Consider the following 23,021-nt stretch of genomic DNA (forward strand, 5'->3'; position numbering starts at 1 on the left):
TCAAATATATGACTGTTTTAATGAATTCATCTATAACAAAATATGAAAATGCAGCAGCAGCACATTGACCGAGGTCTCAAATGAAAGATACAGTACAGAATGGTGATATGTTACATATACAGTAGGCAGAGATGTACCGGATTCCGATACCAATAACTTATTGCACATCAATCGATACGAGTATACCGATTCAACACCAAAGTGGTGTCCAGGAGGCAAGTTTTTTATTCCTAGGATAGCTCAGGAAAGGAGCGCTCGTTTTACCACGCCGGTACGTTGGATTAAGGTTGGTGAGGGGTGCATTAAAAAGACTGGATTAAGGTTGGTGAGGGAAAAAGAAAGTTGTGACCATTGAATGGATCCAATGCAATTATTGTTCAGTCACAAGTTAACTAAGCTCTTGTTACACTAAGTACTGCACCCCTTGTTACTACGTGTCATGGGTTCGATATTCATAACACTCACAGACAAACTTAACCATTATACTTTCAAAACAGCCCTTTAGAATTAGACCTGAGGCCAACAGTTCTTATAACTTAACCAAATAACCAAACCAAAATAAAAATAATTCTATATACTGCCTCAAGTGTTAAAAAAAAAGAAAACATAAAAAAAAACAAGGTTTCTGCCCAACAGCAACAAAGTGAACAGCCCATAAAAGGTATATTTCCAGTGGATGGATGGGTGGGTGGGTGGATGGATGGGACTATGAAGAGGTGTGCTTGATTTGTTTTGCATAGCAGTGTCTAACGTCTCCCTCCCTGGAGGAGAACACACTGGAACTGGAAGACACTTTGTTCAATGAATCATTATAATCATATAATAAGGACAGTAACGGTTAGAAATGCACATGCGTCTTGCATTTATGTGTGCGTGCTTGTGTGCGTGCTTGTGTGCGAGTGCGTGCGTGCGTCAGTGTGCGTGCGCGTGTGAGTGCGTCGTGCGTGCGTCAGTGTGCGTGCGTGCGTCAGTGTGCGCTGCTGTTGGTGCTCCAGTCATAAGGAAGGTAGGTGACCCTGGTCTTCTTCCCATCAGAGAGCACCGTCTGCAGGCTGCTCCTCTTAGGAGAGTCCCCCATGTGCTCCATCACCCAGTGCAGCAGCTGCAATAACGCAAACATGGCCCCGTTAGAAAACATGAATCTGGTGGTGGGGGGGACCGGCCCCAAATATTAATTTGGGGGGTCTTTGACTTGAAATATAAATGTCACTGCCCTATTATCACTTTACAAAGCCTAATGTTATATATAATAATTTTTCACCCCTGTGTCAATTATCTAATGTGATCCTGGGCTCTACACACCCTCCGCCAACCTGGGGAGAGCAACGGACTTGAACTCATGCTTCCTTCATGCATGAGTGTCCAAGTTGCTTTTACACCTGACAGGAGGGAGTTTCCCTGGTTGGACGTAGCGTGTGGAAGGAACACGTTATTCCAACCAGTTCCTTTCCCCTCCATCAGGTGCCCCGGCTGGCCAGGGGGAGGCAGTTTAGAGACCAGGATTACTGCATGTTTTTTGTGAGGGTACCTACCCTAGGGGACACGGGGAGAACATGTGAGGGTACCTACCCTAGGGGACACGGGGAGAACATGCAAACTCCACACAGAAAGCCTAATGTTGATCAATAGGATGTGAACAGCTATTACCTTCTCATCGGTGCCTCCAAAATCAGCTTTGTACCACTTGAAGATCTGGCTCAGTCTCACTTCTCCTTTCCCAGAATCCACCACGCAGCCGTCGTCGTTCTCCAGGAAGGCCTCGGCCGCCGTCCGCAGCTCGTTGTCGATGTCCTGGCGGTGGAACCAAGAGGAACACGTTGATTCCCTCGACTAAAACTAAGACGAAAAATGTTCGTCGACTACCTTTTTTCACTAAGGAAAACTAAATGGAAACTAAATGAAAACTAAGCTATGATGACTACAACTAAGACTAAATATATTGACAATTTCGTCAACAAATAAAAACTAGACTAAAATGTTAGGAATGGACTAGTGGACAAGAGATCCAGTATAAGTCATTTCACATTGGCTGCATGCAGAAAATACCAGATCTACAAGCTCACAACGTGAGCTTGTACATCGGCTATTTTCAGCAAGTGTAAAATTACGACGGCATCAAGGCCCGCCAAAATACATTTCAGTCGACTAAAATCTTATATTTAGTCGACTAAAACTAGACTAACATTAAAACATTCCCGGTGACTAAAATTAAATGAAAACTATTCAAGAGACTATGACTAAAACTAAAATTTGCTGCCAAAAACAACACTGGAACATGTGAAACACGAAATGTTTTGATGGGTGGACCTACCTGTGGGGAGTATGTTTTGATGGGTGGACAGCCCTTAGCTCCACAGTTCAAGGCGAAATGGATGAGGGGCTCAGCATCAGGGAGAGCCACCTAGTGGACAGCAGGAGAATCACATTATGGAAGGCAATGTCACCTCACAGAACACATGGGCAACTGGCAACATATGGCCCATGGGGGCCCCTAGAACCGTCCCCAGGCTAGAACATATGGCCCCTGGGGCTAGAACCGTCCCCGGGGACACCTTCAGCAGATCCTCAATTCGGAATAATTATTATTATAATTGCCAAATTATTATTTGAGTCCATATCCGCATTCCATTGCCTTCACGGCGCAGGCAGGAAATAGAGTGTTTAAACTGGGCTGCTTGGCTTCGAAATAAATAAAAAGTCTTCTGAAAGAATATATATTCAAAGATGTGAAACGGTCGGCCTTGAGACCATAATTTTGTGTCTACCAAATCGAAGCACATCTTTTAAACATAATTCTTAACTCATAAACCAACTAGATGGAAAAAAGCTGCACTCCAAAATAAAAGATGCAAGAAGCACTGGCTCAGATGCATTTTCTCATGTATGTATGACTGTTATTAGATACAGTAGCTCCAACCAGTGCTGTTGTCTCGTTAGAGGCCGCTGGCTGCAGTGGTGTCCGATCCGAACTTGACCGGGATGCAGAAACATCTGGGATCGCTGAGGACTTTTGGGTTGTAAGGCCAAATATCCTTGTCTCGTACGGAAAGCAATAGTCTTTCGCGAGGAGCGTAGCAAATGCTAGCTGCCTAAACCTCTTCGGACTCTTCTTATATATGGTTCAGCGCTGGATATCGCTGTTGTCTCCATAAGTAGCCTTGCCGAGCCATGAGGCCCATAAGGCAGGAGCCTATCTCCTGTTTCTGTAGCGTGAGGCAGCTTGATGTACAAGTACACCCCCTGGACATGGCGCTAGTATGTCGCAGGGACTTACCCCCAATCCAACCCTTGATGCTGAGTGTCAAGCAGGGAGGCACTGGGTCCCATTTTTAGAGTCTTTGGTATGACCTGGCCGGGGATTGAACCCCGACCTCCCAGTCTCAGGGCGGACACTCTAACCACAAGGCCACTGAGCCGGTCTCCATACATGGAACTATAGGTTGTCTCCATACATGGAACTATAGGTTGTCTCCATACATGGAACTATAGGTTGTCTCCATACATGGAGCTCTAGGTGAAAGCCTTCGTAACAACTATACTATGTCCGTGTATGGATATGGATCTGCATATTGTACCTGTAGGCGTGGGTCGGTCTTGGAGAAGGGCCGGAGGAGCTGAGCCATGCCTTTCCTGTTCCCCCTCAGAACCCCGTTCTCGATGTCCTGCAGGGTGAACACCTCCCCTCCGATGAGGTAGCTCACATAGTTAAAGAACTGACCAATGGAGAGAGAGAAAAACAAGAGTTTTCTGAAAAAACTCAAACTATTTCATGTCAAGGAGGAAGGACCCCCAAGATTATTATGTAATTGGCTGCCGACCCCCATCTGAAAATATGTTGTTCCAGCAGGGACACCCCCCCAGAAGCAAAGATTTGAGTTAAAAACGTTGGCTCTGAAAGAATATATATTCAAAGATTTGCACTACATTTTCAGGATTTTTCAAAAATAGCAGACCTACAAGCTCATAGTGTGGCACTCGGTGCCACACTATGAGCTTGTAGACTCTCAGAGTTACATTAACATTGATTTTCCAATATACATTGGGGTCCCAGAGATAGAAATTACATTAAATGGGGTTCTGTAGACTAATAATGCATGTCAAACTGGGGGTCCTTCAAATGAAACGGGTTGAGAAACACTGCTAGAGCCGTCTCAAAATCTTCTCTTATGGGGGGTCCGCGGTGCTCATCAGTGTCAATTCAGGGGTCCTTGAAAAGAAAAAGGTTTGGGAACCGCTGCTCTGTGGGGTGCGGTGCGTTGCGTATATACCCGGTATCTCTGCCACACGTTGGTGGGCGGCCCCAGGCGGAGGTAGCCGTGGATGACCAGAGCATTGTAGGTGTTGATGAAGAAGGCCAGCTTCTCCTCGCGGCTCAGGGACAACAGCTCCACCCTCTGGAGCTGCACCGCCAGCTCACCGTAGCGCTCAAACAGAGGACTCGCCGACATGCCCTTGTAGTCCACACTCTAGAGAGAGAGAGAGGGTGGGGGGGGGGGGCTTTAAGCAACTAGTCGACTATTCAACTGGACCTTGTTGGTACTAGTTTATAAGAAAACTAATTAAAATGTATTTTTTTGCCTCAAGATCAGGTAGATCTTGAGGCCAACATCTTATGCTCTGACATTCATGTCAGTGCACACTGCCATGAATTTCATGTGTTCTCTACGCACGCACGCACGCACGCGCACGCACGCGCACACACAGGTTATGAGTTATTACCTTGCCATCAGCAGATAGATACTCAGAGAACAGCTTCAGGATCATCTCCCTCAGAAGAGCTGAGAGTTCAGCAGCTGAGAGACACAGAAGAGACGTGGAGACCATGAATGAACTGTTTACGGTACACTGAGACTGGCATTTTAAAGGTTTACGGTACACTGGACTGTCATTTTAAAGGTTTACGGTACACTGGGCTGTCATGTTAAAGAGGCGTAGTTCTAAAAACCAAACAGAACATGTGTCAATGAGTTAACCCATTTTGGGCGGGAACCCCTTTTGGTGTTTTAAACATTATGTTATAATTTAGCTATTGAAAAATAGCAGATCTACAAGCTCATAGCGCGCCACCGAGTGGCGCGCTATGAGCTTGTAGGTCTGCTATTTTTGAAAAATCATAAAAATATTTATTTCAGAAAACTGAAAAATTAGAAGATTTTTTTTAAATTTCGACGTCAGGCCTAAATGGGATAACACTTTAAGGTTGTGATACCCGTTTTTTTTTAAATCAGCAGAGAAAGGTTACCCCACAAAGATAATTTATCACCTTCAATTTTATATTGTTCCAGTTCCACTCGCGTCCTTTTATATTATTATTTATTTTTTAAATAAATAAAAACATCCCTCTGTCTAACAATGGAGCACACACTGCTTCACACCTTCCAAGACTGTGACGTGACAAATAAAACAGATTCTGAATTCTGAAACGTAAGAATTAAGGTCAACAATTTGCACAGCGACAGGCAAGCCTCTAACAAGGAGGACCGGCCGGTCTCACAATAGCAGAGTTTTGGCAGGGATTTCAAAGGCAGAAGGTTGTTATCAGGGAAAATCAGACGCCTGAAAAGAAGCCGTGTTTGATAGATCTAAGAACACAGACAAACACTACACGCACACTCAATCACTCATGCACGCACAGTCGCGCGCGCACACACACACACACACACACACACACACACACACACACACACACACACACACACACACACACACACACACACACACACACACACACACACACACACACACACACACACACACACACACACACACACACACACACACACACACACACACACACACACACACACCTCTCTGCAGCAGCAGTACAATGAAGATAAACTCGTTAGTTTTAGCCTCCACTGGGTAATAATTAGTAAAACACACACACAGTGAAGCACAACACAAACAGCACAACGGGATGCTTCCCACCACCGCAAAAACAACAAACTCTTCTACGCACGGACACTGGAAGCTGACAAGCCTCATAATACGACCTCTGACAAAATAACATTCAACATCCTGATGTTCATTTAAATCTGAGTGGGTCTCTGCCCTGACACCATACCCTTCATGGGGGCACAGGCCGCCGTCTGTCCTGTATTGAGGGCCGAGTGGGGGTCGTGCTCCAGAAGCCTGTACAGAGTGTCCTCGTTGGCCCCCTCCTCTTCAAAGTGGCCCTCCTCATGACGTTTGTTTGGCACGCTGACCATGTACTTCTTCTGCAGCAACGCACGGCCGGTCTCACAGGCATCGGCCCTAGCTATAGCAGACACAGCCAGTAGTACAGTATGTACATAAGCAGGAGGTGGGACCATTTTTGCACAAGTACAAGTTAAGTATCAGGTCTCGAGTCCCGAGTCAAAGTCCCAAGTCAAGGCAGGCAAGTCTCAAGTAAAGTCCATGTCCTAAACATTTAGTTCCGATTTCCCAAACAAGTCTTAAGCTTTTTGTAGGCATCAAGTGATTTGAAAAGACTTGAAGTCTCAAGTCAAGAGAGGGCTCCAGTCATTGGCGTTGAAGTCCAAGTTGAGTCGGAGTATTTATCTTATTTGATCAAGTCAGTCTAAAGTTTTCAAATGTGTGTGTCGGGTCCAAGTCACAAGTCTCGAGTCCACACCTCTGGTATTAACCCATTTTGGGCGGGAACCCCTTTTGGTGTTTTAAACGTTTACGTTTTAGGAATGACCACACACGTGTCCGGCTAGTTTGTAAAGGGCAACCGGAAGAGTGGGTAACTGAGAAGACTGGTCACTGGACATTTATCTTTTCCAAAGAATAAATGTATGCTTTGGAAAATGGTGAAATAATAATAGGTATATATGATTTGAACATACTTGAACGTTTGACATTTGATTTAAGGCCTAATATTTCAATAACTGCTACAAAACCTGCAGATAGTCAGTCATTTTTGGCATAAACGACAAGTTGTGAGGTAAATTTAGTTCTGATAAGGATGGTACTATGCATGTTCAAATCGTGCATATTTATATTGTTTCAGAACATTTTCATAAGCATACTTATATTCTTAAGTGTCCAAGTCGCTCCTTTTACACCTGACAGGGGGGAGTTTCCCATACAGTCCCTCCATCCTACTAGTCTAGTGAGCTGCTAACTACCTTTACTTACCCATGCCCTTCTCTCTCTGCAACCAGCCAATCAGGTCATCACCTGAGAAGCTCTTTTTGATTAAAATCAGCCACTCAACCTTCCAGTGGGAGCCAATCACAGTGCTCTGTTTGAGCTCCTCTACCAGGCTCGCCAACTCATCTCTCTCACAGTTAAACTCTGCAGGACACACAAACGTCCACACACACACGCACACGCACACGCACACACACACACACACAAGAAGAAAAATAATATGTTCACACATGCATGGAACACACACACATTTTGAAATACACAGGGAAGAAAATTATAACCACACCCGGGGCCCGGGTAGGTCAACTCCATAGACACCACACCCGGGGCCCGGGTAGGTCAACTCCATAGACACCACACCCGGGGCCCGGGTAGGTCAACTCCATAGACACCACACCCGGGGCCCGGGTAGGTCAACTCCATAGACACCACACCCGGGGCCCGGGTAGGTCAACTCCATAGACACCACACCCGGGGCCCGGGTAGGTCAACTCCATAGACACCACACCCGGGGCCCGGGTAGGTTAACTCCATAGACACCACACCCGGGGCCCGGGTAGGTTAACTCCATAGACACCACACCCGGGGCCCGGGTAGGTTAACTCCATAGACACCACACCCGGGGCCCGGGTAGGTCAACTCCATAGACACCACACCCGGGGCCCGGGTAGGTCAACTCCATAGACACCACACCCGGGGCCCGGGTAGGTCAACTCCATCGACACCACACCCGGGGCCCGGGTAGGTCAACTCCATAGACACCACACCCGGGGCCCGGGTAGGTCAACTCCATAGACACACCCGGGGCCCGGGTAGGTCAACTCCATAGACACACCCGGGGCCCGGGTAGGTCAACTCCATAGACACACCCGGGGCCCGGGTAGGTCAACTCCATAGACACCACACCCGGGGCCCGGGGTAGGTCAACTCCATAGACACCACACCCGGGGCCCGGGTAGGTCAACTCCATAGACACACCCGGGGCCCGGGTAGGTCAACTCCATAGACACACCCGGGGCCCGGGTAGGTCAACTCCATAGACACCACACCCGGGGCCCGGGGTAGGTCAACTCCATAGACACACAAAACAGAAAAAGTACAAAACTATGGCACTCCATCTTTAAGGCCTCATTCACACGTACCAAACACCAATCAAGCCATGTTTGGTCGTTTTTTTGTTTTTTTGGGCCACCACAATGCTTTTCCAATGGGAGTCACATGGTTTGATCAAACATTTGTGTTTGATCGCTGATTGCTGATTGCTCCCCCCTCATCAAACAAAAATGTTTGGTCAAACCATGTGACTCCCATTGAAAATGAATTGGAGCAGCAATCAAAAAGCAATCAGGCATCACACACGGACCGAACATTTGTTGTGTAGGTGTGAACTAGGCCTAAGTAACTCTCACCTCCGTCTGGCTCCCCAGGCGGCTCTGAGCCGTCAGCGGAGGTCTCTTCTGGAAGGGGCAAGGCGTCCGACGCTACTGGCTCCTTCCTCACCAGGTCTACCAGCTTGCCTAGCGCCTCAGGAGACTGGTCAAGACACGCACACACAGAATGGAGACTGGTCAAGACACGCACACACAGAATGAAAGAAAGAACAAGATTTTTGGGCAGGATTTCCACTTTTGTCAACAAAACTAGTGCTCCTCAACACTCTACCTTTGTGAACACATTTTGCTGGGGCGCCTGATAGATAAATTATTGTCTCGTTTACAACTAATGTCCACTTTTCCATGTCCTGTTTGTCACCATATTGTCCTTGAGTTTGGCCCAGCCCGTGTTCCATTTTAGGTCGTTCACATTTGTTAGGTTAGGAAGCTCCGATTATCATTTTACCCCTAGCCTACTGCTGGTTTACACAGGGTTGTTCATCTTATCCTATATTATCCTTTATATTATTTTGTCTCTGTTAGGCTCCATACTGTCTGCCAGCCACGAACTCGCAATACTGTAGCCCAGGGTTCCCCAATTAATTTTCCTCAAGGGCCATATTTTGACTAGGGAACCAGGCTGGGGGCAGAGTCCGCACGCGGGAAAAATTGGGTTTTTTATTTTTTCATTAATTAATTAAAAATAGTTCTCAACCAGTGGTCCAGGGACCACCAGTGGTCCTTGAGGGGGTGCCCAGTTTGACATGCATAGGCTACTGACCCCCATTTAATGCCATTTATATCTGGGACACCCCCCCCCAAAACAAAACAAAAATATTTGTTATTCTTTTTTAATTCTTCCAGGGGCCACAAGGGGGCGCTCCGCAGGCCGCAAATGGCCCGCGGGCCGCCTATTGGGGAACCCTGCTGTAGCCACTGTTTTTAGTTTACATGCAGCTGCTTCGATATCAGTGTGACCTTGGCTAGTGGAGGTCAGGGAGCGCTGCTCTCTGTCAGAGTTCACAGACCTTGGCTAGTGGAGGTCAGGAGATGAATTCCACGTTACTACACCCTCCTCATCATCAACGTGTTGGGCCAATGAGCGCTCGCCAACCAGCGCCACCGTGGGTCTTGTCATCTGATATTGCGGATATGAACTATCTACAAGCCAATGAACTAATATCAACAAACTGACTTCATTCCTAGTATTAAGCCAGGAACTAATCTGAATTCCAATACATTTATCTGTAAATTGAATCTTTAATGTTAAAGCTTCCTCCGAAGTTTATTTGCGTCTGCCTTCAAATTACTTTTAAGGTATTTTCTATTTTTTTATGGTTCAAGTATAGCTGTCTTGGTACATTCAGGATTTAAAGGGCAATTCACTCATTTTAAGGTAAAGACAGCGCTACATTTGGGTTTTTCTAATTAGCATTATTAGATAGGTATCAATTTATATCTATTAGCGCCCCTGGTACCCCCTCAATGGACCCCTGGGGGGTCCCCAGGCCGTATTTTGAACCCACGTCACTGCAGTGTTGATTTCGACATCACATTTTGATTTTAGTTTTAGTCATAGTCTCTTGAATAGTTTTCCTTTCGTTTTAGTCACATTTTTGTCACCTGGAATGTTTTAGTGTTCTAGTTTTAGTCGACTAAATATCATAAGATTTTAGTAAAATTATTACTAAAATGTGTTTTGGCGGGCCTTGATGCCACCGTAATGACTGATTTTACACTTGCTGAAAATAGCAGATCTACAAGCTCACAACGCATCGCAGCGTGACGCGTTGTGAGCTTGTAGATCTGCTATTTCCAGCATGCAAACAAGTGTAAAATGACTTCCACTAGTCCCTTCCTAACATTTTACCTCTAGTTTTTATTTGTTGATGAAATTGTCAATATATTTAGTCTCAATTTTAGGTCATAGTCATCATCATAGCTTAGTTTTCATTTAGTTTCCATTTAGTTCTCGTCAGTGAAAAAACGTAGACGACGAACATTATTTGTCATAGAATTAGTCGACGAAATCAACACTGCATCGCCGCAGACATAACAACAAGATAAGAGTCCATACCAGTTTCTGCAGCTCGTCGTTGCCGCCGACGTGCACGCTGTTGAAGAAGATCTGTGGCACCGTGCTGCGGCCCGTCAGCTGCCTCAGCCCGGCCCTCAGCTCCGGGTGCTCGCCCATGTCCACGCTGCGCACGGGCACGCCCAGGCGGCCCAGGCTGGCCTTGGCCTGCACGCAGTGCGGGCATCCCTGGATGGAGTAGACCGTCACCCGGCCCAGAGCACCGTTGATCTTGATGCTGCTGTTGCTGTCCCACATCATGATGTGACCCCGCCGCTCTGAGAGAACCAGGGAGGAGAGAAAGAGATCACACAACTTTGTCTGAAGAGAGGCAAAAACAACAGAAAAAGGGCTGCCTGGGTTCAATCACAGTGGCTCAAAACTCGGTGGAACAGTGAAAAAGGGAGAAAAAAAACAAAACATATACAGTGAGGGGAAAAAGGGGTGGGTGGGGGATTCAGGTTAGGGGGGCCAGTTTCGAATTGCAGGAGCTCGGAGAACAATATTATGACACCAAAGCAGTGTCATACGACACGACAAAGGTCTGAAGTTGATTAAACACATATAGAATATATGGTAGCCTGCTGAGCAAGTCAACAGACATGGAAAGGAATACAAGGTAATACAACAACACATGCGTCTCATATCACAGGGCATAGGCTACAGTGTTCTGATAAAGCACTGATCATGTGACCATGGCGTCACAAGTGTATCAGTAGCCTTCTGCTTACACAGTTTGGTCAAACACCACCATAACACTCCCTGCCTTGACCCACATACATTCAGGTTCAATGGGTTCTATGGCTTGTGGTGAAATTGCAAAATATAGTCCACAGTACACACTGGATCACGCACCCATATAGTAACTTGAATGAATATCACCTACAGTAGGCCTGCAACAATTATTACATGATCGCCTGCCCTAATCTAATTATTTTTAGATAATCACCATTATTTTTCACATAATCGTCTGATAATGGTGTCGAAAAATGTTGTTCATGTATGTACAATGTAATGTATATTTACTATGTTCCAAATTCCAATATTCAATACCCAAAACTTAAAAAAAAAAAATCACACCCGTGTGAAGTGAGGGGCACTAATATATTAAAGTCTAACTCATGTTGATTAGGTGATGTAATGGTGATATAAAACAAACGGTGCCAACACAAACATTAAACGCCATTAACAATAAAGAGACAATATGACGTAATAAGGCACATTATGACGTAAATTTTCCCTTCAATGTCTGGCGTTTACAAAACAAACATTGAACTAAAGACGAACATTAAACCTGTGTATAGGAGGGGCTGCATGGCGCCCCTCAATATACAGGTTTAATGTTTGTTTTTAGTTCAATGTTTGTTTTAAAAACGCCAGACATTGAAGGGAAAATGTACGTCATCTTGTCCCTAACACAAACATTAAATGCCATTAACAATAAAGAGAATGTAATGTTTGTGTTGGCACCGTTTGTTTTATATCACCATACACACACAGAGCGTCAAGTGGCTCTGACATGTGCTCCGCGAAAACAGCTTATCTCCGAGCTCATCATTCTATAAAAATGAGCCATGATTTCTCAAGCAGCCCCCAAAACAAGGTAATTGTGAGTACCTGTACGACTGTCCATATTTTTTGTCAGACCAAAAATCCTTCCCAATGTCTCTGTTAAGCTTGCTGGCAGGCAGCTAAGTAAGACGAGAGTGTAGCTTGCTCGTTAGCTGTCACTCGTTCATTAATTTGTTCCACCTGTGTACTCTACTCAGAAGCGCATTGTGTGTGTCTGTCACTGTGTTTGTCTCTTCTGCTGTCATGCAGGACTTTCAAATTATTGTAAACACAACATGAACATAGTACTCTTATGCATATCGCATATTTTCGAGTAAAATAATAATACATTAATAATACAAATATTTAATATAAAAAAAACGAATGGTTCAAGCCCATTAATTAAGATTCGAGTGCCAACCCTAACGAGCGAACATTCGAACCCCGAATGTTCTGGGACAGCCTTATCACCATTACATCACCTAATCAACATGAGTTAGACTTTAATATATTAGCGCCCCTCACTTCACACGGGTGTGATTTTTACATTAATCACCAGCATCCCTATTCTGGGGCAAAAATCCGCCAAAACAGGGTCAAGGTCACAACGCATTGCAGCATGGCACACTGTGAACTTTTATCAGCTATTTTTGGCTACGGATTTTGTGTAAAGGGGAAAAAGAACAGACAGTACACAGCCAAAGGTAAAGTTTACATTTAGGTATTGAGTTGACCCCTGATCTATTTTCACATCTGACCAGGATGTGCAGTGTGCTTTGTAAACTTTTCTTGCACGACTCCTGTTTTAATTGCACCACAGTTGCACCACAGTTGTTTGTTAATGTTGTGGTCTTTGGTTTCTCTGTTGTGAAGGTTTAGAATGGTACCTCCCAGTCCCGGCAGAGTAGTTCAGGAGGAACGGATTGTGTGGCCCTGGTTTTTCCCTAATGGGACTGATCGAGGGTAGCTACTGGGACGTAAGTCGGGACTTGATCACCCCGGCTGGGTCACCTGAGTGAGGGGTATGATGTTGCGAGACCCGAAACCCCGATGACCTTGGGATACATCACTGAGGATACGTCCCAGGTGCATTCATGTATGTATGTATTTTGTTTAGTTATTCTATTTATAGTGACTCATAGGAATAGACTACGTGACAACCAGGAATAGTCTGGTGACCACCGGAGAGACGGGTGGCAGCCGGAAATTAGACGGCACCCGGGAGCAGTATGGGTTGGCGCCCCAGCCTGTGTCTTCCGTGAGGAAGAAGCCCAACAAACCCACGGTGAGGCCTTTAGGAGGGCCATTCGAGCCTCAAGCGGAGCCTGCGGCACCACCAAGGGCAAGGTGGAGCCTGCGGAACTGTTACGGCTCGAGAATCCACCATTCCTGAATAAAGTGCCTGGTGCTGGGAGTCTGGTGCAACGCACAGGGCCTGACCTGGTGAGAGCAGGAGTGGACCTGGTGAGACGTAGGAGGGGCCCGGACAGGAGTCAACCCACAGAGCCTAGTCCTTCCACGCGCCAGAATGGTACCTCCCAGTCCCGGCAGAGTAGTTCAGGAGGAACGGATTGTGTGGCCCTGGTTTTTCCCTAATGGGACTGATCGAGGGTAGCTACTGGGACGTAAGTCGGGACTTGATCACCCCGGCTGGGTCACCTGAGTGAGGGGTATGATGTTGCGAGACCCGAAACCCCGATGACCTTGGGATACATCACTGAGGATACGTCCCAGGTGCATTCATGTATGTATGTATTTTGTTTAGTTAGTGTGTTTTAAGTTCCTGATTGAGAGGATAGTGACGGATCTCTGGATAATAAAAACAGTTGAGAAGTATGCCATTGGTAGTATGCCATTGGTAGGAACTGTTACGTTGTCAACATCAAACAGTGTTGCTCAAAGGCTTATAAGTTATAGCCTATATCATCATGATTCATCATGTTTTACGTTTTATATATGACGCGCTGATTCATCATGATTCATCATGTTTTATATAGCAGTCAAATAGTCTGGAGTCGATGCAGACTCTGCTTTGTCACCGTCTACACTCCAGAAGCAATACAACACACCTTTAACCATGATGGTCATGTACCGGAAAGCACCTGTCATTTTAGTTTTTAACCACTTTCACCATTATTTTATACTTCTAAAAAAAAAAAAAATCTACAATAAGCTTGTAGATCTGCCATTTCAGAAAAATCAGGGAATATTTGTGCAAATCTTTGAAAGCAAAGAAATGATTGCTTCTATAGAGTCCCTGGAACAAAATATTTTGAGATGGGAGTTGGGGGTCCGTGGCCAAACAGAGGGTCCTCGACATGATCAGATGGTTTGCGCACCACCGATTATAGAAGGTCTTTCAGAAAACTGTTAGGCTTTAGAAGACATGTGTGGAATTGGCCTCAGGTCAACATATACAGTATAGTGCTGGATCATAATGACGTGACAATAAGATATGAGACAAAGTACCGTGACTAATGCAAGGCTAAGCAAAGCAAAGCAAAGTTCTTTGTTTATCCAGGGTAAGTGGACTAAGTAAGTGGAGATGCTTGTTTACAGTCCAATGCCTTGCTCAAGGGCACTTCAGCGGTGGTAATTTTAACGTGCCGGTCCGGGGATTCGAACTGGCGACCTTCCGGTATCAAGACCGCTCCGCAAACCGTTCGGCCACCACTGCCACAAAGGCTGACCTTGGCTGACCTTGCTGGCGCTGAGATGTCTCTCGTAGCCTATCTATAAAGTATGCTACAGTACAGGCAGTACACAATACATATCAAGTACACTGTATCTCAAGTTCAAGTACACAGACTTAGATGTACATGCAGGGCAACTCATAATATAACAATGGGAATATAAACAAACATTTAATTTGAATATCTGTGCCTTCTGGTTATTTGACTGCATGTGTTCCTTGTTTATTAACTCTTACGCAAATGTTGAGCTTGTACAAAACAAAGAATGTTATAGGCTTAGATACCAGCAGTGTGATGTGATAATAAAATTGGAACGGTATATATAACGGTAATATTTAAGAGTAGTGTACGTGCCCGTCTGTCAATTTCTACCAATATTAGAGTAAAAGTTAAATAAATAGGCCTAACTAAAATAAATACAGGCTAAAATCAATATTGCAGTTGTAATGTAATAATTATAGCAAAATGTCATTATGACTAAGCATTAAAGAGACTTTGGATGAATTGAATAAAAGGAGGACAAGGACCCAAATGGAAACAATTAAGCCGTAGTAAAATCATTAACATGGTGAAACACATCTTGATGAAATCAAGATGTGTTTCACCATGATTTGTTTCATAATTACAAAATTTACAGCATTACCTTATGACACAAATTAAGTAAGACAGCTGCTGAAAGCTATAATAATACTAATACAAATAATAATAACCTTATGTAATAAGGTTTCCCCTCACTGTATATGTTTATTTTCCCTTTTTTACCTCCTTTATGATGAATTCCTGTTCTGTTCTTTGACTATATAGAAGTGTCTATCTGTACGTCTCTAAATGTTTTGATGAATTGAACAAGGTGGACCCTCTTGTAAACAAGTGTAATGCTTAATTGGGTCGTCCACTCACAGTTAACAGTCTTTGTATTGAGTTTGTGCTTGAAATATACTGTAATTCTGCAAACTGTTAATAAATATTTCAATCAATCAATCAATCAATGGCATGCGCTTACCTCTCTCTCAGTCAAGCTCCTTCCGTTGTTTTGTCTGACACTCAAACGATTTCAATGTTCCAGTGTCTTCCCTCCTCAAGCAGTTACAGAAGCATAGCTGGCCTGGATGATCATAACGTTGTTCTGCTGCTGCTGGCCGTTATTGGGCAGGATGGATCTGTGAGCTAACCGTTAGCTTGCACAACAAGCCAGAGCCCACACATCTTGCATGAGGATAGTTACTGTACCTAAACAACCAACAGACCAGTGTTGCCAGATCTTGCGAGAAGTAAAGCATCATGCGACTGCGATGTAGAAAATTAGAAATACTCTGTTACAACGGAACTAAGTTTTTAAACAAAGCCGGAATTCAAATTTTACATCAGTAAAAGTGCAAAGTAAATAAAATAATAATAATCTCTTTTGAAAATAGCAGAAGCCCAATTAAACAATCCCCACACAATCACTGCAAAAAACCCAAATGGCAACACAACCGACCAAAAGAGCGTCAAAACACCAATAATAACACAACTACGGTTCCGGTGACACCTTCAAAATAAAATACATTAGGTTCTCCTACACCCAGTGTTGCCATGTCTGCTTATTATAAGCGAATTTGAGCTTGTTTTTCTGTAACGTTGCTTGTGACTTAAAAATATATTCATTGGAATATATAAGTCACATCTGCTGTAAATATTGGTATTGCGGGTAGGAAAACAAGACCCCCAAAAAGCAACTTGGGCCAAATGATCACAGATGTTGGTCCATCCATGGACAAATACTGTATAATTTGGGGTCCTTGACATAGAAGCCTTTTAGAAACACTGGTTTAAACAGCATGTAGCCAAGGAAGCCCAAATAAGCAACTGCACTTTAGTTACAACAAGCCCCTAAAAGAGCAAGCTGCAACTACCAACATTTACAAGCAACTTAGTGAACTTACAGGAAAAACAAGCCCAAAGTCGGTTATAAGTAAAGTGGACGTGTCAACACTGGCAAATGAGACTCTCCTGTGCATGTAATATTCCGAACCAGACATAGGTGTTTAGTTGTACTACCATCTAGTGGAGGATATTGTAATAACCACAAAATACACATACATTCACAAATTACACATACTCATACAGATATTGCTTCAGATTTCTATTCTCTCGTCAGTCAGTAATTTTACTAAGATGATCAGATTTAGTGAAGGAAGATATTAACTGAAAATGTTTGGCCTCAAACAACTGAAGGTGAAAATATTATTTTTTTAGCACATTAGTTTGGGACAATACAGACTACAAATTACTTTTATGTAAATAAGGAAGAAAAAAAACATTTACAGTGCAGAATACAAATGAATGGATTTTGAGTTGACAAGTAACAACTAACAAGGCATGTTGTTCCAAAGAATACCAACTCGGCCCTTTTACCAACTCGGCCCTTTTACCAACTCGCCCCTTTACCAACTCGCCCCTTTACCAACTCGCCCCTTTACCAACTGGCCCTTTTACCAACTGGCCCTTTTACCAACTCGCCCCTTTTACCAACTCGCCCCTTTTACCAACTCGCCCCTTTACCAACTCGCCCCTTTACCAACTGGCCCTTTTACCAACTGGCCCTTTTACCAACTCGCCCCTTTTACCAACTCGCCCCTTTTACCAACTCGCCCCTTTTACCAACTCGGCCCTTTTACCAACTCGCCCCTTTACCAACTCGGCCCTTTACCAACTCGCCCCTTTACCAACTCACCCCTTTACAACTCGCCCCTTTACCAACTCGCCCCTTTACCAACTCGCCCCTTTACCAACTCGCCCCTTTACCAAATCACCCCTTTACCAACTCGCCCCTTTTACCAACTCACCCCTTTACCAACTCGCCCCTTTTACCAACTCGCCCCTTTACCAACTCGCCCCTTTACCAACTCGCCCCTTTACCAACTCGCCCCTTTACCAACTCGCCCCTTTACCAACTCGCCCCTTTACCAACTGGCCCTTTTACCAACTGGCCCTTTTACCAACTCGCCCCTTTTACCAACTCACCCCTTTACCAACTCACCCCTTTACCAACTCGCCCCTTTTACCAACTCGCCCCTTTACCAACTCGCCCCTTTACCAACTCGCCCCTTTACCAACTCGCCCCTTTACCAACTCGCCCCTTTACCAACTCGCCCCTTTACCAACTGGCCCTTTTACCAACTGGCCCTTTTACCAACTCGCCCCTTTTACCAACTCGCCCCTTTTACCAACTCGCCCCTTTACCAACTCGCCCCTTTACCAACTCGCCCCTTTACCAACTGGCCCTTTTACCAACTGGCCCTTTTACCAACTCGCCCCTTTTACCAACTCGCCCCTTTTACCAACTCGCCCCTTTTACCAACTCGCCCCTTTTACCAACTCGCCCCTTTACCAACTCGCCCCTTTACCAACTCGCCCCTTTACCAACTCACCCCTTTACAACTCGCCCCTTTACCAACTCGCCCCTTTACCAACTCACCCCTTTACCAACTCGCCCCTTTACCAAATCACCCCTTTACCAACTCGCCCCTTTTACCAACTCGCCCCTTTACCAACTCACCCCTTTACCAACTCACCCCTTTACCAACTCACCCCTTTCCAACTCGCCCCTTTACCAACTCGCATCTTTACCAACTCACCCTCACCCCCTATACCTAAACCTAACCCTATACCTAAACTCAACCTCAGTAAAACTATGTCTAAACCTAACTCTATACCTAAACTCAACCTCAGTAAAACTATGTCTAAACCTAACCCTATACCTAAACTCAACCTCAGTAAAACTATGTCTAAACCTAACCCTATACCTAAACTCAACCTCAGTAAAACTATGTCTAAACCTAACTCTATACCTAAACTCAACCTCAGTAAAACTGTCTAAACCTAACCCTATACCTAAACTCAACCTCAGTAAAACTATGTCTAAACCTAACCCTATACCTAAACAAAACCTCAGTAAAACTATGCCTAAACCTAACCCTTATTCCTAACCTTAACCTCAGTAAAACTATGCCTAAACCTAAACCTTATTCCTAACCTTAACCTCAGTAAAACTATGCCTAAACCTAACCCTTATTCCTAACCTTAACCTCAGTAAAACTATGCCTAAACCTAACCCTTATTCCTCCTAACCTTAACCTCAGTAAAACTATGCCTAAACCTAACCCTATACCTAAACTTAACCCCAGTAAAACTATGCCTAAACTTATTCTAACTAGGGGTGTCAAAAAAAAACGATTCGAATTAGAATCGTGATTCCCGCTATGACATGATCATGTCTTCAGTCATTTTCAATTTACTGTAGTCAGTACTAGTCACTTCAGTTCAGCACAGCTGTATTGTGTTGTAGTATTGAATCGAGAATCATTTTGAATAGAGAATAGTTTTGAATCTGAAAAAAATGCTTTAGAATTAAAAAAGAAAAAAAGATGGAATTGGGGCGACCATACCTGTTACCGTTCCGAAGGCAGGCTACTGTACACGCTCAGATATATCAGAAAGTGCACGCCATTTTATATACAATTGTTCTGTGTTTGCAATTACAGATCCATCCATAAAACCACATACATTAAAATAAGAAGAATTAACAGCAGTTAAGCCTATATAGACAGACGCCTCCATCATTAACTACACACATGGGGAGTGCATTGTGGGAATATTGGTATTTATAAGAGGACCTTTCTAGCATAATGTGATCATTAGCCTTTGTTTTAAAAACAACAGATCTTAAAAACACAATTCTCAAACTTTTTTTGATTGATCTCTTGCCATTAGTACAGCCATACATCGCAACACTCTGCCATATGTGACTAACTTTGACTGAGGGCTGCCATTGGATTTTTTTGAATTTTCGATTTTTTAGCTTCATAGCTTCAAATTGACATATTGGTTGTTCAGTTTGAGCCACCAGTTTTGGAGATATGGCTTATAGAGTATAATGTCTTGCAGAAAACAGCGAGTTGAGAAAACTTGAAAGGTTCACTTCTGTGGTCTCTAACATTACACCTATAGCTACATGTTTAAGCATTTATTTGATATTTACATGTCGATTTCAGCTCTGACACTTATTTCAGACATGCTCTAGTATGTGAAGAGTCTTCCTGTGCCATTAACTCATTGTGGTATTTGCACGATGGCAGTCTCTCAGTCAAATCTGGTCATATGTATTCAATGACATTTCTAGCATGTTCAGATCCAAATCAGAATAGTCTCACAGAAATAAATGTATGCATTTGGAGAGACAGAAGGAAAGAGAGAGGCCAGTTTCATGTACACTTAACATGCACGACACGTGCAAACAGGCAGGCGCACACACACACACACACACACACACACACACACACACACACACACACACACACACACACACACACACACACACACACACACACACACACACACACACACACACACACACACACACACACACACACACACACACACACACACAATGCCTCGGTTGTCGTTTGAGCAAAGTGACAGACAGAACACACAACAATGAGGACCTTTCTTCTCTTCCTTGGTTTCCGCTGCTGTGAACTGAACTAACAGCTCTGTGTTCTTCACAGCACAGCGGTCAGCGGTCCCACGTTCTACTGGACGATGAGTTACACACAGGTACACCCAGGGTTCAGTTTAGCCTTTAGGCCCGACGTCGGAATTAAAATAAAAAAAGTCTTCTAAATCATGACAATTTTCTGAAAAACCTCATGTTTCTCAATCAGTGGTGCTCAATATTTCATGTCTTGTCAAGCACCCCAAGAATTATTATGTAATTGGCCGCCGACCCCCCATCTGAAAATATGTTGTTCCAGGTTGCACTTGGTGCCGCGCTATGAGCTATGCGGTTATGAGGAGCTATGCGGCTATGAGGTTAAACTGAACACTGGTGGGGTTAAACTGAACCCTGTTGGGGGGGTATGCTGTTCTAACATTTCAAGCTCGGAACGCCTGTGGAATTTTAGTTATAACTTATTGCGTATAGATCTCTCCATATTCTTAAAGATCGAGTGCCGTGATTTATTTCCACCCTAAAACATGATCATCAGGTCTATTGTTATATAAGGAGGTATCATTTTTTCAAAAAAGTGTACAGTATTTGTTAAAATGTCGTTTTTATGTGGACACGCCCACCAGTTCATTAAGTATGCCTGGTTTGCCTGGTGGGTGGTGATGGGTGGTGATCCACCTGAACTGAAGCCGCACCCACAGCTGTAGTTGAATGATAAAGGGGGAGGGGTTAGGGGAGGGGCTGATAGTGTGATGTCACTATATTACTGTTTATTTCAATGACCCGTTTGACTGTCAAGGGTTCAGCATCCAGGAAGAAACCCTAAATACAAAGTTAATACACCATTGCACATAAAAACGACTCCAGGGTGTCTAATGAAGTACTGTCACCTCATAGACACATGAAAAACTGGAAAAATACAAAAATTGTGGCACTCCATCTTTGTGTGTTTTTACTTGTTTTCCCCTACTTGATCAAACGGTAACAGATCTACAAGGGTTTAGCGCTCGCTAATTTTGAATTTGAATCAGGGGGGGGGGGGGGGGGGGGGGCTGCAAATCAAATGCATGTCTCTGAGTGTCTCAGTGCAGTCAAGAGTTACTGGGTCTTGGTTGAGGTCTGGTTACTGGATCGCAGTTTCTTCCATGAGTTCATCATCTGCCAAATAAATGAATACATGAATATATTTAAACCCATCTTGGCACATGCAAGAAAATAATGAATAAAGTTATAAATAACAACTAATTCAAAAATGTTCTAAGTGCATTCTATAAGCCTTTGACAAAAACGCTTTTTTTAAATTCAATATAATTGTCACTCACTCTCTATAGAAATAAAGTATATGAATATATATATATATATCATATTAACTGGCACAGGAATTAGTCACTCGTGTGTGTTGCAGAGTGGTAGTGTGTGTGTGTGTGTGTGTGTGTGCGTCTGTGTTGCAGAGTGGTAGTGTGTGTGTGTGTGTGTGTGTGTGTGTGTGTGTGTGTGTTGCAGAGTGGTAGTGTGTGTGTGTGTGTGTGTGTGTGTGTGTGTGTGTGTGTGTGTGTGTGTTGCAGAGTGGTAGTGTGTGTGTGTTGCAGAGTGGTAGTGTGTGTGTGTGTGTGTGTGTGTGTGTGTGTGTGTGTGTGTGTGTGTGTGTGTGTGTGTGTGTGTGTGTGTTGCAGAGTGGTAGTGTGTGTGTGTGTGTGTGTGTGTGTGTGTGTGTGTGTGTGTTGCAGAGTGGTAGTGTGTGTGTGTGTGTGTGTGTGTGTGTGTGTGTGTGTGTGTGTGTGTGTGTGTGTGTGTGTGTGTGTGTGTGTGTGTGTGTGTGTGTGTGTGTCTTGCCTTCATGCCTCTGTTCTCTGGCAGCGTTGGTGCCGTTGGACTCAGCAGCCTCTGAAAGCAGGTTAATACAATATGCTGTTAATTAACAGTTAATTACCAAATATGAATTAAAGAACATAGAAAAACATTATTAGTGCAGAGGGAAGTAATCGATTAAACATATATTAATTATCAGTGTCAACCACCCATAATGTCTGTTTTCATTCCTACTAGTAACAACAAACAGATTCAGCCGAGTTCTGATTTAATCTGTCTTGAGATCAATTTGACTTGTACTTGATAGTAGGTACTTTTAGTAGGTTTACTGTTTACTGTTTTTAGTTAGGCTTAAATTAGGTATAATATTTTTTTAAATGTATTTATAGGCCATTGTATATTGTATGTTGTATTTTCACTTTTTGTCCTGTTGATGTGGGATGACGGATAAATGAGCTTCTACAGCTAAAGGTGGCATATTTACATGAGATCATGTTAAAGGAGAATTCCATGCTAGAAGGCTTTCTTACCTTTATTTGTAGTTGTTACGTCCCCACCAAAGAGGTCCAGGTGTTATTTTGTGCATTATTGGCTATTTCCCCTACCATAAGCCCTCAATGGGGGTTGGGTTTTTGTGCTAATTCACTTATTTCCATCGAAATAAGTAGTAAAGTGTGCCGCTTGGGATACTATTTACATTATGAAGAGAGGATATATAAAAACAATAGATTTTTGAGCGATGGAAATAAGCGAATTAGCACAACACCCCATAGCCCCATTCAATTCAATGCAATTCATTGAGGGCTTATGGTAGGGGAAATAGCCAATAATGTACTTTTGCACGAAATAACACCTGGACCTCTTTGGTGGGGACGTAACAACTACAAATA

The 23,021-nt window shown here is 43.9% G+C and overlaps 2 protein-coding genes across 3 annotated transcripts in view; both read right to left on the minus strand.

Annotated features, from left to right (window-relative positions):
- Nucleotides 1-16,081, minus strand: LOC306935950 (uncharacterized protein). 2 transcript variants are annotated; one of them, XM_079519327.1, is made up of 11 exons: nt 15,835-16,081; nt 10,591-10,865; nt 8,550-8,673; nt 7,126-7,284; nt 6,065-6,259; nt 4,720-4,793; nt 4,269-4,466; nt 3,576-3,713; nt 2,312-2,401; nt 1,648-1,791; nt 1-1,102 (listed from the first exon to the last, which is right to left on the minus strand). In XM_079519327.1, the coding sequence occupies exons 2-11, from the start codon at nt 10,846-10,848 to the stop codon at nt 968-970; spliced, it is 1,515 nt and encodes a 504-aa protein (XP_079375453.1). In that variant the 5' UTR covers nt 10,849-10,865; nt 15,835-16,081; the 3' UTR covers nt 1-967. The 2 variants fall into 2 exon arrangements, with proteins under 2 accessions (XP_079375453.1, XP_079375452.1); XM_079519326.1 differs by lacking the exon at nt 15,835-16,081 and adding an exon at nt 12,205-12,350.
- Nucleotides 15,910-23,021, minus strand: part of LOC306935022 (uncharacterized protein) — a gene marked incomplete at its 3' end in the record, with an annotated part of 19,157 nt that continues 12,045 nt past the window's right edge. The window contains exons 11-12 of the mRNA XM_079517842.1: nt 22,156-22,206; nt 15,910-15,998 (exon numbers count right to left, since the gene is read on the minus strand). Coding sequence (XP_079373968.1) covers nt 15,910-15,998; nt 22,156-22,206 — 140 coding nt within the window. The remainder of the gene's footprint in view (nt 15,999-22,155; nt 22,207-23,021) is intronic.

This window comes from Electrona antarctica (genome assembly GCF_951216825.1).
Source record: "Electrona antarctica genome assembly, chromosome: 13".
Lineage (NCBI taxonomy): Eukaryota > Metazoa > Chordata > Actinopteri > Myctophiformes > Myctophidae > Electrona > Electrona antarctica.

Coding starts and splice junctions, on each gene's coding strand:
- LOC306935950 (XM_079519326.1), bottom strand. Junction 6,260..7,125: donor GCAGAGAGAGAAGGGCATGG/GTAAGTAAAGGT, acceptor TGTCTGCTATAG/CTAGGGCCGATGCCTGTGAG. Junction 4,467..4,719: donor ATCTATCTGCTGATGGCAAG/GTAATAACTCAT, acceptor CTCTCTCTCTAG/AGTGTGGACTACAAGGGCAT.